The sequence below is a fragment of the Nomia melanderi genome, chromosome 2 (genome assembly GCF_051020985.1).
Source record: "Nomia melanderi isolate GNS246 chromosome 2, iyNomMela1, whole genome shotgun sequence".
In the NCBI taxonomy this organism is placed as follows: domain Eukaryota; kingdom Metazoa; phylum Arthropoda; class Insecta; order Hymenoptera; family Halictidae; genus Nomia; species Nomia melanderi.
The window spans coordinates 27,229,336-27,246,766 of NC_135000.1; the positions used below are offsets into that span (position 1 = coordinate 27,229,336).

The window sequence follows — 17,431 nt, forward strand, 5'->3', positions numbered from 1 at the left end:
AAAGGCTATATTTTATTCTTGAATAAATAAGTGTTATAGCTTACAATCCCATGTAAATGATAAGTATCAATAAAACGATCTTTTTTCTTTGCTTTCGCATTGTTATTTTCACAGTTTGGCCTGTTTAGCGCGCTCGAATTAACTCGAGCGTACAAGTAATATTTAGCTTCATAATATTTTAGCTTCATCTGCTAAAGGTTCTGTACATTCCAAAGAATCTTCGTCCGCAAATGGTTAAACTAAACGATGTCTGAGATTCACCTCTCCAGTGCAAAGGGTTAAGTGCGGATGGCGAGAGATTTGGAGAGTTGAGTTGACCTGAGAAGAGAAAAGACACTGCGAGCTATAACGTTTCTATTTATTTGTATTTCATTCAATTATCTATTCCTTTTTCTTAAATAAAACATATATAAAATACCATTAACCCTTTGCACTAGAGTGGTGACTCTCAGTGACCACATGATTTCATACAGTAAAACTATAAAATTTGATATTTAATATTACACTTCACATAATGCATCAATCTGCGAAATATTGACGCAAAACAGCTTTGTCCGTCAATTCCCATGAATTTCTCTTCAACTTTCACAAAATACCATCTTCATCCCATCAGAAAATATTAGAATATTTCTAGTGAAAAACTTCGGAGTGGGTTAGTACCACATTTCCCAGAAACTCTAGCCTGTCACCGCGTCGCATCCGTTAATCGTCCGCTAATTGGATGCTCATCGTCAGTCGATTACGAGACACCGATAAAGTTCGCCGTTCGACTGAAACTAAGAAATAATCGGAGACACTGACGAATCGGAAGATCGGTAGAGACAGCGTCGGAATCGGGGGCGCGCGTCGCTTCGAACGAGCGCGACGCGATTATCCCGCTGATAGAATTTATCGGCACGGCCGGTATATGCATCGCGGCCGGGTTAAACCAATTTCGTCGAAGTTGCGAATTAAATAACAACTTTAACGAGCAACGGCCTGCTTTAATAGCCGGCTAAGCCTGCGCTTATACACCCTCGCCGCTCCGCCCCGGGGTGATTTCCTTGGTATTTCGAAACGGAACAACTTTCCGTTTACGTTCGCCACGCGAGCGAGCGCCCCGTTTTTCATCGAACGATAGAAGCACGCGCGCGGAACACGTTAACTCTTTGTTGACTATCCGTTGATATCCACGCGAGCGTGAGCGCGAGCTCGCGGGCGCGCGCGCGCGAGCGCGGCCATTGCCTCGCAATCGCAATCCGTTAATGAGTTTTTTCATCGTGTGCTTTCAGTGTGTCGCGGCATACAGCAGTTCGAGGAGACGCCGCAGTACACCGAGGTGAATCCCGGGCAGGACGCTAAGCTGATCTGCCGGGTGCTCGGCAAGAGGGGCCAATGCATCTGGCAGAAAGATCAAAAGGTCGGTGAAATTTTCGAAAATTCTCTGTCTCCGAGCCCATTTCATTTTTCACGATCCGCGCGACGCGAAAAAGGGGAGCTTTGTCGGTCTACAAACAATTTCCCCGGCTACGTGCGCCGCCACCGTGAACCCTCCTCGTATTTACGGAATCGCGGCCGATCGAAATGGAGATGGCTCGTAAAATGTAAATATTGTAGTATCTAGAATTATTTAGCGTAGGTTAAAGTATTGTATGAATGGTTTGTCGTGCGTAAGGGCGACCAGGTGGTGTTGCGACGGACCGACGCCGGGATGTTTGGAAAATAGTGTGACTGCGTTTAGAAAATCTCGAGCGGCTGAAAGAATGTTAGGAAGAGTGTCTGGAACTGACCGACTGGACCGTGAGAAAAGCGTGTACGGTGACTGCGTGAATTTTGACTATGGACGAACGATGCGAGTGAGAAGGGCGCAAGGGTGAGAAAGACAGAGCGAATGGAGGTGTGTGTTAAAAGCGAGTGGGAGTGCGTGCGAGAAGGACATTTTGGTGAGAGACAGCGGAGAACATTTTTGTGCGTGATAGAGAGTCGTGTGTTGGCCTTCGTGCTATTAAGTTGTATTTTTATGTGTTCTCCATATTGTTTCCTAATTCTCTTTTTACCGAAGATCCACCTTTTCAATATCTAATAATAATAGTCCCCACTATGAACTTGGGAGCTCATCCGGGATCACTATCATATCCACAGTGATCTGAAGATTTGAAAATTTGAAGATCTGAAGATTCCAAGATTTCAAGATTTCAAGATTTCAAAGCTTGAATGTTAGAAGATTTGAAGATTTGAAAGCTTGAATGTTAGAAGATTTGACGATTTGAAAGCTTGAATGTTAGAAGAAAGAAAATATGAAAGTTTGAAGCTTTGAAGATTTGAAAATATGAAAGTTTGAAGCTTTGATGATTTGAAAATATGAAAGTTTGAAGCGTTGAAGATTTGAAAATATGAAAGTTTGAAGCTTTGAAGATTTGAAAATATGAAAGTTTGAAGCTTTGAAGATTTGAAAATATGAAAGTTTGAAGCTTTGAAGATTTAAAGGTGTGAAAGTATGAAAGTTGAAAGTTGAAAGTTGAAAGTTGAAAGTTGAAAGTTGAAAGTTTGAAAGTTAAAATTTGAAACTTAAAACGTAAAACTTAAAAGTTGATTTAACCCTTCATGGGCCGAATTTTTGGTGAGAGACACCGGAGGAGAACATTTTTGTGCGTGATAGAGAGTCGTGTGTTGGCCTTCGTGGTATTAAGTTGTATTTTTACGTGTTGTCTATATTGTTTCTTTATCTCATTAAATGCATGTATATTGTTTCCTAATTCTCTTTTTACTAAAGATCCACATTTTCAATATCTATAATAATAGTAGCCCAACTATAAACTTGAGGGCTCATCCGGGATCACTATAATATGCTGTAATATGGATGTTTCAGCGGAAAGGAAGTCTGGGACGTCGAAATCGTGCGTGATCTGGAATACGTAATGAATTTTGTTTCGGCGATTGTTTTGCAGGATGTAGTGCGATACGATACTCGGTGTTTGACCGGTCGTTCGTCATTTCTACTTAAAATACTCCCGAATCCATGCGCGTGCAACAGGCGGGCTTTCGGTATCGATTCTAGTAAAAACACTGGCCCGTAAAAAATACATTCGTCCTGATGCCACGGGAAATACATGATATCGCAATCTCGACAACACTCTGGATAATGCAGCATTGCGTAGAAAGGTTCGGTCGGAATTGGAAAAATAATCTCTGTCGGAGAGATGACAGGGAGTCAAATTTGAAACGAAGAGAAAGGGAATCCGTGAAAGCGTTTCCAGGGGTGGAAGAGTGATAGTGTGAATGGTTAATCATGCTGGTGTCACTTGTATGTTTTGAAAATAGCGTGATTGCTTTTCGGGAAAATTGAATGGCTGAGAAGTCGAAGAAGGATTATTACATTGTCTTTCACTGTAACTTTATTAATAAAGTGGAGGATGATGATGTGAATGGTTGATCATGCTGGTGTCACTTGTATATTTTGAAAATAAGGTAATTGCTTTTCGGAAAAATTGAATGGCTGAGAAGTTAACCCTTCGTACTCCAGAAATATTTTACCTGGAATAATCAACATTTTCTAACGAGATACAGATGAGTTTCTGAAAGTAATTTGACGAGAAATAGCGAATAAATTGAGGAACAGAATTATTATTTCAATATTTCCAACTTTGTCATACTTTACAATTTTGCTGTATCGAATCAATTGGCGACTGAAAGGAATATATACAGTGCAAAGGATTAAAGAATTACGAGAATTCGCGATTCAGAATGTTAATAATTGATAGAAGGGTCGGAGAATGATTATTGCGTTGCCTTTCACTTTTTCTTTATTAATACGCTGAATGCCAATGTCACCCGTGACCCCCAATTAAATCGATTATAGTTCATTTAATTAAAAGATGATTATTTGACAACCTTTCTATATTATAAACAATGCTATCGAATGCGGTGACATTGAGCAAGGTCAGCGTGCAATAATAATAACGCAATTCAATCAAATGATTTAATATTACATTCTTTCCAGTTTGTGCATTTTGTTCTATGAAATCGTGCGTTCAACGTGTTAATAAAATGAACGATGATGCCAGTGTGAATGGTTAATTATACTAGTGTCACTTGTATGTTTAGATAATAACGTGATTGCTTTTTAGAAAGCTTAATTAGCTGAAAAGTTGAATTACGAACGCAACACGTGCTTAGGAACTTCAATTGATAGAAGAATCGAAGAATAATTACTACATTGCCTTTCACTTTACATTTATTAACCCTTTGCACTCTATAGGCTCCTCTCAGTCTCCACTCGATTTAGCAAAGAAAAATTATGGAGTATAATATTTAATATTATGTTTCGCGTGATGCATTAATATATGAAATATTAGAATGAAACAGCTTCTTTCTCCAATTTATGGACGATTGCTCGTGAAACCAGTTTCAAGAAACGTTAACTATATTTCATCGGCAAGTGTTGGGTATTTTTGGTAGAAAACTCTTGGAGTGCAAATGTTTAACCCCTTGACCTACAACGAGTTAGACTCGTGGTGAAGATTTTCAACAAATATATGTATTACTCAGTTGATTCGAAATCAAAGTAAATATTATTCCTCTATAATCAACTATTACACTTAAAAAGAAATATAGGCATAACATATGCTTAGAATTTTTCTCTTTTTCCAATAAATTATTAATGACAAAGCAGCCGTATCGACCAGAGTTGAGAAACATATCATAGGCCAAGGGGTTAATAAAGTGAAGGATGATGCCAGTGTGAATGGTTAATTACACTGGTGTCACTTGTATGTTTGAAAAATAACGTGATTGCTTCAGGAAACTCAACTAGCTGAAAATTTAAAGAATCACGAGCGCAACACGTGCTTACGATCTTCAATTGATAGAACAGCCGGAGAATGATTATCACATTACCTTCCACTTTACCTTTATTAATAAACTTCGTTATACGTTAGAATCGCGAGTTCCGCGAGTCGGATAACCCTTTTTCCGCAGCGTCGGCCCCGATTTCCCCCGGAGTAACATCGTACAGGAGGAAAAGTGTGCACGCGATGTGGGGCCCGTCTATCGCGATTCCGGGCGGTCCATTGTTGCCAGTGGCAGCGTGTAACCAGCAAGGAAGGCAGGCGGCGGTCGGGCAACTTTTCTCCGTTCACCGGTGCCAGTAAACTTCGACTCGAGATAAGTTTCCCCGGCCGAAAGTGGACGTAACGCGTCCGCCGACGATAAATACTGGTTCGTCGGTGACTGCGTGCCGGCCGAGTCGAATGGTCGAACTTAAGTGAAATACTGCCGACGTTCCCGTGTCGCGTGTTCGCCGTCGTCTGTCCATTATCTCGGACAACGGTGCTGTTCCGAGGAACGAAACGAGCCAATAAAACAAACAAATGATTCCGCCGGAAGAATGGCCGGCCGCGAAGTAGATCGGAATTGATGGAAATCCGAGCGAGGGAAGGAGAGGCTGAAGTGAATCGTTCGAAACGATATTGTACTCCTCGTGAAATAGAATTCGTTATACCAAAACGTCTGGCAAGACTGTTCGCCAAGTTTCCGATACAGACAATATCGAGAGCTGAGGATGACCAATCCTTTGGCAGAATGTTGCGTCAACGCGTATTTCGAAGAGTGTTCTGAAACCGTGGAGACACTGAATTGGAATTAACCTTTGCACTCGGGAGATGACTCTCAGTCATTACTTGATTTGATACAGCGAAAGTATGAAGTTGAGTATTTAGTACTTTAAATTAAACTTTGTATTGCAATGTGAAGTATTTGAATAAAATAGCTTTGTTGATTGATTTATCTGTGAATCGTCGTTAAATTAGTTTCGAATAATGTCGTCTTTATCTCATCAGAAAATGTTCATATTTCTACTGAAAAACTTCCGAGTGCAAAGGTTAACCTATAAGCAGTGAAACTATAAAGTCTGATATTCAATGTTGAACTTTGTGTAACACAATACGTGAAATATTGGAATACAGCTTTGTTCCTCGATACACTTGTGATTTCTCGAGTTAATTTCAAAGAATATCGTCTTCGTCTCGTAAAAACATGTTAACCCTTAGCACTCCAGATGGTTTTGTAATCTACCAGCAACTGCAACTAATTTTCATGGTGTCTCTAGCGAAAATGAAAAATGCTGTAACATACCTTCAATCTTTTAATAAAAATCTGATAATTAATAATAGAAAATCCAATAATTTTAGGATAGATTCTTTGATTCATTAAAACATTTATATTACATCTGGTGCAATATTGGAGCCTACAGAGTTCAAAGGGTTAAATACTTCTAGAGAGAAACTTCCGAGTGCCAAGGGTTAAACCAATCTAAAATTATCATATTTACATAATACACAACTATCAGAAGATGTAATTGTCATATTAAAATTCACCTATATCGAATCTAAGCTTTGCTGCGATTATTAACGTTCTACAAACACAGTGCGCTAACAATGCATCAGCACCAAATTTATCAAACTTTAACCGACAGCAGCCAAGTTAAATGAATTCTAACGACAATAACTTAGACGTCAAAAGTAATCCCGCAGTAAACCACTCGTAAACGCGAATCGCAGTATGATTTATATTGATCTCGGTTAAATGAATTCTAACCACAACAACTTAGACGTCAAAAGTAATCCCGCAGTAAACCACTCGTAAACCGTGAATCAGCGTGCACGCGTTGCGTCGTCGATAAGGTCGATCGTCGAACGCCGATATCGAAAAGCGAAAAGAAGTAAAAAGAGCGAAAAAGCCGAAACAACGGCGAACGGAAAGGGAAACACCGTGCGAACAGGTATCGCCGTGGAATTATCGGTCGGAGTGGCAGTATTTCATGCGCGCGCACGGATATTACCTTTTAAATTAACAAATCCACGAGATAGGAACACCGGGCTCGATAAACCGCCGGTGCGCCCATATTGGCGGTCGTGTAAATCCATTGTGAACGGGGGATCAGCGCAGCCGTAGCGCGGCAGCAAAATTGAAAGTCAAAACGGAAATGTTATTTTCATTATGTCCTGTTCGGGTCCGACGTTCCCAGTCATTGCGGGCGCGGATAAAAATTCCATGGCGGTCGTGTTTCCGCGCGTATTCGGCGGCCGGACCGCGGCGGGACGGGACGCGTTCGCGGAATCCGTTGTACAGGAACGAACGCGGCTGTGATTTTTTGTTCCGGTGAATAGGAATCGACGCGCGTATAGGTCCTCCATCCGGAGGACGATCGTGATTGATAGACTCGCGAGAAACGCAACGTCGATCGAGGGAATCCCGGTTAATTTATAGATCTGGCGATACAATCCTCGCGCAATACGCGCGCACGGATTAAACATAATGGCGCCTCGTTTGTGCGGATTAATCTAATTTTCATGGGGCCAGCGAGCACGGTAACGGCGCAACGTAAAACGCGTGCAATTAGGTAACGGGATTGTTAATATTTAAATCGCGTTGTACCCGGCGCGGTTCGAGTGGCAAGGATATTATTGCTCTCCGAGATCCGTCTCGCGCTCCTCGTCGCCGAACCATCCGGCGAAGTCGTCGGGAACGGTTCCCGGGAACCGTCAATGGGAACTGGGTTGCCGTTTCAGCCATTGTCTCGGGTAATCTACTTTAAAGCCGTGCGCGAAGATGAATGCGTTCAGCGTGGCCCTGTAAATTATGTTTTCAAATCGAGCGTGCGCTCGTCCGTTCCGCGGCCCCGTCGCGCCCGCCCCGTTCATTTGAATATTAAAACGTCCGGGAATGGGTCTGGAGGATACCTCGGAGACTCCGGCAGCACGGCTGTTTTGAAATTTTCCGAAAATCCCGTTCGCCGGCGCGCCGCGCGTCGGCGTTGCCCGCGCTCCGCGAAGATTATAGCGGCGGGCTGCCCGCATAAATTGCCGAATGAATGTGTCCACGGTTAAAGGAAGTGGCGCGGTAATGCCGGCATTCAACGGACGACGAGCCGGCTGTCCCGTTTGAAAAAATTTTTTAATTAAATCCTCCGAGCCACGGGCATTCAGGCCGGCCCACATTTTTTTTCAGAACGTCTCAGAACGCAGCGGCGCGCGGCGGCGGCGGACGCGGCGGGCTTGCTCCGCTCATTTACGTACAATTGGCTGGTTAAAGCCCGCGGGAAGCCGGCAGTTTTGTTATCGCGAGCAAGCATATTCACCGGGCCCAACGGGCTGCGTTGCTGCCGCGGCAGCTGCCGCTGCTGCGAAGCGTTCTACGAAAACGAATCCACCCCGTGACGATTCAAAAGAAAATCCCGCGCGTCCGGGCGGTCGCGGTTCAGCGAGAGACTTCGCGGGTCGCGTTCCGTCTCGACCGGATGTCACGCGGATTTCTCGTCGAGGATTTACAGATCACTCGCGGGACTTTCCTAGAACAGATTGTAGCGACTTTCTCGCTACCACGCTTCCGATTGATTTGTCCGTCCGCGGTTCTCGACGGCATTTAACCCTTTCGCGACGGGTGCCGTGTATATACGTCAGTCACTTGGTGCATCACAGCGGCTGATTCCAACTGTATTCCAAAGTTAACTGGTTAAAATATTTAATGTTATAACTGATGCAATATCGCAGCCTACAGAGTTCAAAGGGTTAATTGTGAAATTATATTTTTTTTTTTTGTTAAACCGAACAATCCAGTTCAACACTTTTACTGATCCTATCACTGTAAAACGTAGGGTCCGAGCGTGAATAGCGACGTCGAAAACGAATAAAGGCTACTCGTCGCGAACACCTTCGAAACATAGACGATTTCCTCTCTCGATCAACGGAAGTGATTCCTCGATTTCGTGTTTGCACCGAGGAAAATCCGAACAACTTCGCTTCGCCTTCGCTCCAGGCAACGATTACCGTGTCCGATCAAATATTTACGAACGAGAACGCATGTATCGGTATTCCAGAAGCGGTAAAAGGAATTTAATAAGGGAATCAATAGCACCGAGTTGCACACTCGAGAAAGAGCCCAAACTTCCAAGCAGAGATGCCTTGAAAGTGCAAAGCGCGCGACCCGAGTTGTTTTGCTTCGGGACTGCAGGTTTATTCGTCCAGCGTTCGGGAAATAAGGCCGCCGGAAGGCACGAGGGCGAGAGGGCCGCGGAACTTGGAACGCTCCGAAAGGAAGAGGGCAAAGAGGCGGAGGAAACGAGGAAGAGGAAGCGTCTTGATTGACCGCGGACCGTTTCCACGCGAACTTTCGACCGGCCGGCGCGGCGGAAAGATGCGGAACGGTACACAACGGTGTTAAGCTTAACGAACGGTGTAATAGCCCGGGGCCAGACTCTCTCGTTGCCTTTGTGACCGCTCGCCGCGGTGACTGGGTCCGCGGCGGGCGTCGTTTCAGCGACATTACCGCCGCGCACGGTTGACCAAATGCGATTTCATAACTGGGACGCACTCTCTGCGTGAATTTAAATGAGAGACGGAGGGAAACGGACGCTCCGCCGGCCACGGAATGAAAATTCCTCCGTGGAATCTACCTGGCCAGCGCGGAGAAAAAAGGACGAAACGCGCGCTCTCCCGAGGGGCTAGATCAGTCTCTTCCTAGAGGGAGGATCGTTCTTAAGGGCGGACCCGGGTATCGTTCGCCGATCGGCGCTTAAGGACGGAACAATCGAGGAACCAGCGAAGAAAAGACGCTCGAGATTCGAGGACATCCGTCGTCGAACAATAATCGTCCGTCGCCGACACTCGGTTTCATTATCGTCGTTACCGTTAATCCCGGGGAAAACTTCGTCCCGGCCGCGCGGCTGCCTCGCAGGCCTCCTCGTCCTCTTTCCCTCCCCCCCAGCCCCTCGCCCCGTGGCATCCCACTTTCTTTTCTGCGCCGGCTTTCTTCGCGCAGTCGTCTTTTCCCGTGTAATTAAGTTCTTCACGAGCCTCCGCCCGCCCGGCGGATGATGAAAGCGTGGCGCAACAATCGAGCCAGGCCGGCTGTGATCTCCAACGACAAAGACCGAGCGTGTAGCTCGCGATTCCCGGGCTCTTTAATGCTCCGCTGCACCGGCGGAACGATATATGTATGCAGCCGTCCTCGGAAGTCGCGCGGAATCGAGGCTGAACGTCTTCCAGCGCTCCGCGATCGGTTGAAACCCTCCGCGGTTCATTAGCGGTCGATCGCGATCATCCGCATCGAGTCGCTCGAGCGTCGGCACCGCGATTGTCTGCGGCTGGAAATTAATATTTGTGAAACGAAAGCAATTTGGCAGGCATCCGGGGAAACAAAGGCCGCGGCGAACGCTCGTTACAGGTTTCATTCGGTTAAAGAACGGCTTCTGAGCCATTGTGCCCGGAACCGGCGGGGAGGGGCTCGGATCGCGGGCGGCCGGTCGCGAGTCACCGGTTACGAGCGGCGACGAATTAAAATACAAATCCCGCGGCGTCCCGCTTTTCCTCGCCGCATTGTCGGCCGGGTCAACAGCCGCAATTTTTCTGGCGTTCGCGCCAGCAAATTACACTCTCCGGCGAGCCGGGTCACGAGGAAAATACTTGGCCGCGTGGTCTGAAATTCGGTAGGCCAGGTAACTACCCTTAATCTTCCCGTGGCTCCGCTCCGCGCCCCGGCGCACTCGTCGTTCTCCCCTTTTTTCCGCGCCGGCGAACGGCCGGCCGCCCCGTTCGCGGCGCGCCGGAACAAACAGCCGCTTTGACGCGTCCGCGGCGCGTCCATCGGAGAAAAACCGACGGAAAAACCGCGGTCCGCGACGCCGCGGAAGATTTAAGGCGAGACGATTGTGTTAGGGCAATTGGCCGGGCTAAACGCGGCGTTCGGCGACCGTTTCCGGTCGGTTTCTTGCGCCGACCGCGTTGCTCCAGCGATTTCCGGCTTCGAGTTCCTTCCAGGTTCTCTCTACCCTTTCTTCCCTCGACGTTTACGCTGAAAAACGTCGCGACCCTCGGAACGAGGCGGTTTCCTGGTTCGAGCAGCGCGCAGTCGAGAACCGGCTCGCGGCTAGAGGGCTCGCCGTCTAAATTGAAGTCGTTACAACGCCCCGGCTGAAAAAACTCGCCGGCCCGCGATGAAAAGCCGAGCGTCGCGGTCTAGCGAGGCTGCGGGCCGCGTGCTTCAGGTCCGCCGAAAAAGAAATGAAACCGCGCGCGGGGGAAAGACGGAGCTGAGTCTTCGCGGCGGAAGAAGAGAGATCGCGGATCTCAGACTCCCCAGACGCGCGGCGAGAGAAATCTTTTGACCGAGCTTCCCTCCCTTGGAGAACCTTAATGCGATCTCTCCTCGCACGCGTATTTTGAACGACTTTCGCCTCGCGGCCCCTTCTGTTCGCCGTAAACGAGCGACGACGGCGGCGTGCCGCGGAGCCCGGACAATCGGCCGTGTCGCGTAATTCGCCGGCTACGCGCGCGCAATTAAGTGAAACAAAAGAAATTCACGGGAAGTCGAATCCCGGTGAAACGCGGAGGAATCCGCGGCGGTTTTGCTAAACGCGCGGCCGGGATTCGTAGTAAGTCGCACGAGAACGTCTTTTCTCGATGCGAATGGAGACCCTCCGACGTTAACGGTCCGTTTCCCGCGGCGCCCCTCGCGGTTACGTTAATTAAGAAGGTTAAGGCGAGTTTAACGAACTCCGACGTGGGAAATAATGTTCGATGCGAGTTAGAAAGGAGATGGGTACTTCGTTGATTCATTCAAATTCACTTACGTCAGATTTAAGCTTGGCTGCAATTATTGTCAATATTTTCCGGACGCCTGTAGGCGCCAACAGTATATGGACACCAAATTGTTCAAGCGCCTTAGGCGCCAACAGTAGCCAAATTAACCGTTTGCGGGCGAATGTCGATATTTTGGCGAGACCTGATGTTAATATTTGCAACCCTAAGTCGCAGACAATGGATTTAACTATTCGACAGTTAGAGATCAGCGCGTAGTTTCCTTTTCTTCTATTGATTAAACGATTGATAGATAATCCAGCTTCGTGTATTGAAGGTGTTGAATATTTATTTGTAGAAATAAACAACACAGTGTGAAAATCTAAATGTATATTTATTAACACGTTGAATGCCGTGGGGGTCACCGGTGACCCCCAACTAAATTGAATCACTATAGTTCACTGAATTAAACGATAGTTATCTGAAAACGTTTCTATATTACGAATAATGCTACTTAATACGGTGACATTCAACTAGATCACCGTGCAATAAGAATAATGCAATTCAATCAAACGATTTAATATCATATTTTCTTCATTTTGTGTTTTTTACAGTATGAAATCGTGCGGCATTCAACGTGTTAAAGTATGTAGTACAGTGCTTTAAAAAACTGAAAAACGGAACTCTGTTCAACGTCTGCTACGAACTGTACGAACGACGCGTAGAAAAAAAAGAAAAACTCTCAGCGCCTGCAACAAAGATGTCTGTCCTCGAGAAAAACTACTGACCGCGAAACAGACTGCACCAATGGATACCTTGTCATTAAAAATATACTTCATCATTCTCAACAGAAGGTTTCATACATTTCTAAACACGTTCGCCTTCAAAGGGTTGAACCACCCCGAAATCTAACCGCCGAGGCCGTCGCGGAGCCGCCGAAGCTTCGTGGAAACCGGAACGCTACTGAACGATGCGAACGGATAACGATAATGGAATGATACAGCGCAGCCAAACGAACCGCGAAATTTGATTTCTGCCGGCGTCCCTAATACGCGAACGGAGATAGGCCGGGATCCGCGGATTCCGCGGAAAACATCGGCCGCGCGGAATACAACCGCGCTTCCTTTAATCCCGACGCGATAAGCCCGGATTACTCGGCGAATTAATATTCAAATTAATGATCGAATTTCTATACCGCCTGACCGGAGCCTCGCGCTCGGCTCGACGGAACGGAGGTGGATCCACCGATTTAATCGGCGCGCAGTGGGATACTGGCACGTTCGAGCCAAAAGTGAGGTTTTTAAATTTAAAGTACACTGTAACATTGTTATTGCTGAATATGGGATAGCTGAATGTATGAGAAATATTGTCTTGATGGATTTTTTGTGCTTAGGATGCTCGAGAAATGCTGAGTTTTCTCGGAAGTTAGGTATCTTACAAGCTTTACTTTTGACGCTCCTTTTTGGAACTTTTATTATTTTATGAACTTTTATTTGGGACTTTCTATGTTTTGGAAATGTACGAAGTTTCCTTGAGTACCAAGGTTTTTCGGCTGTGTATAATATGCCTTTGACAGTTTATTATCTTTTACCAAGAATCTTTATGTAAGTATCCATATTTAACACGTTGAATGCCACATCAGTCACTGATGACTGAATTGCTAGAAAATAATTATGATATATAATATAACTAATGTTGGATAAGAGTTAATTCGAGCGCGCTAAACAGGCCAAACTGTGAAAATAGCAATGTGAAAGCAAAGAAAAAAAATCGTTTTATTGATATTTATCATTTACATGGGATTGTAAGCTATAACACTTATTTATTCAAGAATAAAATATAGCCTTTTTCCATGGAACAAAAGCGCAGTACATCAAAATTGATTTTTTATGGTCGGTTTTTTTAAAAAAAACTGTGCGTTAAGGGGTTAATTGCTTAAATAATAGCAAAAGCAGAAACTACACGCTAATCTCTCGCTGTCCAAGTAATCAAATCATTCGACTTAGTCTTCCAAATGAACGTTTAACGTAACGAACGTAAACCTCCGAGATTCCAACGAAAAAGCGCGGATGTCCGAGTCGAACTCCGATGGAAAGCTGTCTACCCCAAACGCGCGCCAAACTTTGGCACTGCCTTCCGAAACTCGCGCCGCGCGTACTTCGGGGATACCCGCCGTAACTCGTGACGCCAACGAACGCGACGACGTCGCGACGGCGCTCTGATACCTGGGAAAACTGTTATGAAAACGTATTTATACACCCAGGGGATGTATTCTTGGAACGGCCAGGAAGGTGGCGCGTATCTCTCGCCGCCGTTTTCCCTAATCCAGATGTCATTAAAGCGGATTACCCTCGGCGAATTAATATGCAAATGCATGCACGCACCGCTTTTATACAGCGCCGCGTGTGTGCGCGGTGCAGCGACGACTCGCGACGAGTGGAGTCTCTCGGAACCCGTTTAGCCCGCGGCCGAGGCGAGCGAGCGAGCGCGAGCGCGCGAGTCCGAGGCCACAATGCCGCGAATACGATGCGGAAAGATTAAATGATAAATCTCCAAAGCAACCGGGCGGCCACTCGACCGCCACTTATCCGTCCACTTTGTGCCCGAGCCCCCCTTTGTTTGCTTCCCCCCCGAGGCATCGTGAAAACCGGCCGCCGCAACTCTCCTCCCTCCCTCTCCTCCCGTTCCGCGCGATCTCGTTGCCCGGATGCAAAACACGCACGCGTCCGCCCCGCGCCCGGCCTCCCCCGCGAATGCATAATTAATTCGAGTAATTTGCCGAAAACGATCGCGACAAAGCCGATGAAGAGGGCGACCGGTGATCGAGCCACTCGACGAGACCCCGCATTCGGTCATTTCGTAAGTTACACAGCGTCCTCTCGAGGACTCGCGCGACAAAGCTGCGCTCGCGGCTCGCCGCAATGGAACCGGGAACGATGTGTTTCCAGCGGACTCGTACAGGTCCGCCGGCGATCGGTCGGACAAGTTTTATTGTCTTCCGAGGAGTTTCTCAATGCGCGTTGCATATTTCGCTCGGCGACTTCCCGATATCTCGCTCGATGGAAAGTATTCGTTCGATTTAAAAAGTCGGAGCTGAATCCTCGCTCCGCCGGTCCGGGTTGATTACAATCGGGCGGGGTTTGTATTAGGTTCAATAATACCGTGCCCGGTATTCCGTTTAATTTCAATTCAGTTGCTAATTAACTTACCCCTCTCTTCCCGTTTCTTTTGTGCGCCGCATCGCTGCCACTCCGAGTCTAATCGATCAAACCGCGAATCTGAACCGCAACGTTATCCACCGCGAATTATCAATTAACCGTTGAATACGGCGAAGAGAGAACCGAGAAATCGGGCGCCGAACTTTCGTAATTGCCGATTGATCGCGGTTAGAGAAACTGCTCCGAGAATCAACCGGATTCGTCCGTCGAAAACGCGTCCTCCCGAGCGTCCCGAGAGCAAACGCAATTTTTTCGCCGTGACCGCGAATCCGTCTTCGTTATCGCGCGACTCGTCTTCGAACGAGGAGCTAGCGTTACTCGGTGCTCGAGACGGTCCCGGCATTAAGATTTATCCGCGGCGGCTAGACGCGATTTTTCCGAAGCGCTCTCTTGAAATATCGGGCACGCCGGAAATTGACCTACATTCCTGAAGCCATTTTTCCCGAGCCCCGGGAGCGCGCCGAGGAAGATACACATTAATTAAACGCGGCGGAGAACGCGTTGCGCGGTCTCGCGCGGCATCCGCTAAACGCGCGATTATATTTATATTATATCCCGGGGCGAGACGCGAGTTCCCGCTTTCACGGCTAAGGAGCGGGGGCGAAGGGGACGGGAGAGGGGGAAAAAAGAGGAAGGAGCCGGCAGTCGACGGGAAACGAGCGCGGCGGAAATTGAAATAATTTTCAGACCGCTTCGGCCTCGGAATTAGCTTCCCTTTAAGCGCTCCGCGGCGCGTGTTTCGCGATCGTCGGCCCGCTGGAAACGCGCCGGCCGCGGAGCGCTAATGAAACGCGAGCGTTTTTCGCGCGCGAGCTCGGCTGGGCCGACGATTAACCGGAACACGGCTGTCTCGCGGCGGGTTTCGCCGATCTACGCGGACAAATATTTGTTCTCGCCGGTTATCTCCGCGGCTGGTTCGACTTACCGAGCTGTTTCACGAACAATTCGCTGTACCCGAAACCCGCAAATTTTGCAGCGGCTCGCTCGCTCGCGCGCGCGTTTGACGATGCAAATATTAGACAGGTGTGCGCGCGAGTTCCGGCCGATTTGCCAGACGCCGCGCGCGCAAACCGCCGCCGTCGCCGCTCTATTTGCTCGGGAGAGGTCGGTAATTTCGATCGAGAGAGGGAGGCGGAGTGGAGCGGCGAGGCAGACGGAAGGGACAGACGAGGGAAGCCCGGTGGATGTAAACGAGTTTTCCCGAAGCCATTCGTTACCGGTGCCGTTTAATCATTCGTAACGTGTATGCCGAGATGAGGAGCGAGCGAGCCGTAGACGCGGCGAACAGTTTCGGACGGAAGACTCGCTGACTGAAACTGACAACAACAAATTAGCGGCGGTAATCGAATCCGTGAGCCGACGAACGGACGACGACAACGAGGACGAGGACGAGGGAACAACGGAAGACGAACCTCCCGGCCGACTCTGCGTATCCCTTTACCTACTTGAATCAGGAACTTGGTAAACTTGTTGCTCGAAATCCCCTTGATATTATTACTCGCGCTTCGCCGAACCAGCGCGCGTTAGAAATCGTAACCTAGATTCGATCGAGCCTCGATGCTTAATTTCTCCGCGGCGACGCTTCGCAATTACCACGCGTCTAATCGCGAAGACTGCGACGAACAGTAATGGGAGGAGCCTGTTTTTGGGGGAAATTGTATAACTCGAGAAATATAATCGATACAGAGGAATGTTTCGGATGGAAGTTGTATGGTACTGAACAGAGCATGTGCTAGTTGTATTTGTTTGACGTTTAACCATTTGCGAATGAAGATTATTTAACACTGAAGCTACCAGAGGGGTCAAATGACACATGCCTGATGTCTTCTTTTTGCAATTATTGGAAAGGTAACAAATGTTTCTCTGAGAAGTTATTAAAGAAATTTATTTAGCTCTACGCAAATTGAATTGTAAATCAATTAAAGTCTGAATAGATGCACTCTTGGAGTTTTTATAGCGAAATTTTAGAAAGTCAATTGAAGTGCTTGGTAGTTTTAGTGTTGAAATATACGAAACTTAAGATCCTGTCGAGTTACATCGAATGCTTAATATGCGATTCCTACAATAATTGTAACAATAGATTATTTTCAGTTTCTCCAGACATTCATTACAGTAGTCAAGTAAAACTATTGACTTTCAGAATCATTTCAAATATTCAATGCTTCGAAGATATCAATAATTGCTAAACAAAAAAATCGAAACCAGTCATTTTGACTGGTACGTAGTTCCAGTGTCAATAGTCCCGATAAGCTCTGAAAGTTACTAAGACTCTAATTACAAACGCACAGCTTTGCTTTCAACTACTTCAGAATTTCGAATACTAGACACTTTCCAACAAGACTTCCATTCAACACCGTTCTCAATTTCACCCATTCCCAACTCACCATTCATCTCCAACCAGCCCGAATTCCCCTCAAAAAAGGAAACCTGTTTCCCTATTTTACGCGTCGCGCGAGGCGTCGTCCTCGAGGATGACAAATACGCCGCGCGTAACGCGCTTCCCGCGACGCGAGAAAAGAAAATACGAGGGGCAGCCTCGCGCGGAAAGTTGCATCTACGCCGCACCCGCGGAACCCGCGGTCGCGGTCCGTCGAGCGGCGCGCTCGAAGCGTCGAGATGCAAATACTTTCCACGAGTTCCTCGAGCTGGCGCGTTTAGGCG

At 47.1% G+C, this 17,431-nt stretch overlaps 1 protein-coding gene across 1 annotated transcript in view; it reads left to right on the top strand.

The window, feature by feature from the left end:
• The window catches only part of LOC116433326 (kin of IRRE-like protein 3), a 196,155-nt gene that overhangs the window by 125,308 nt on the left and 53,416 nt on the right, over positions 1 to 17,431 (top strand). The window contains exon 2 of the mRNA XM_076364336.1: positions 1,272 to 1,399. Within this exon, the coding sequence (XP_076220451.1) occupies positions 1,272 to 1,399 (128 nt within the window). The remainder of the gene's footprint in view (positions 1 to 1,271; positions 1,400 to 17,431) is intronic.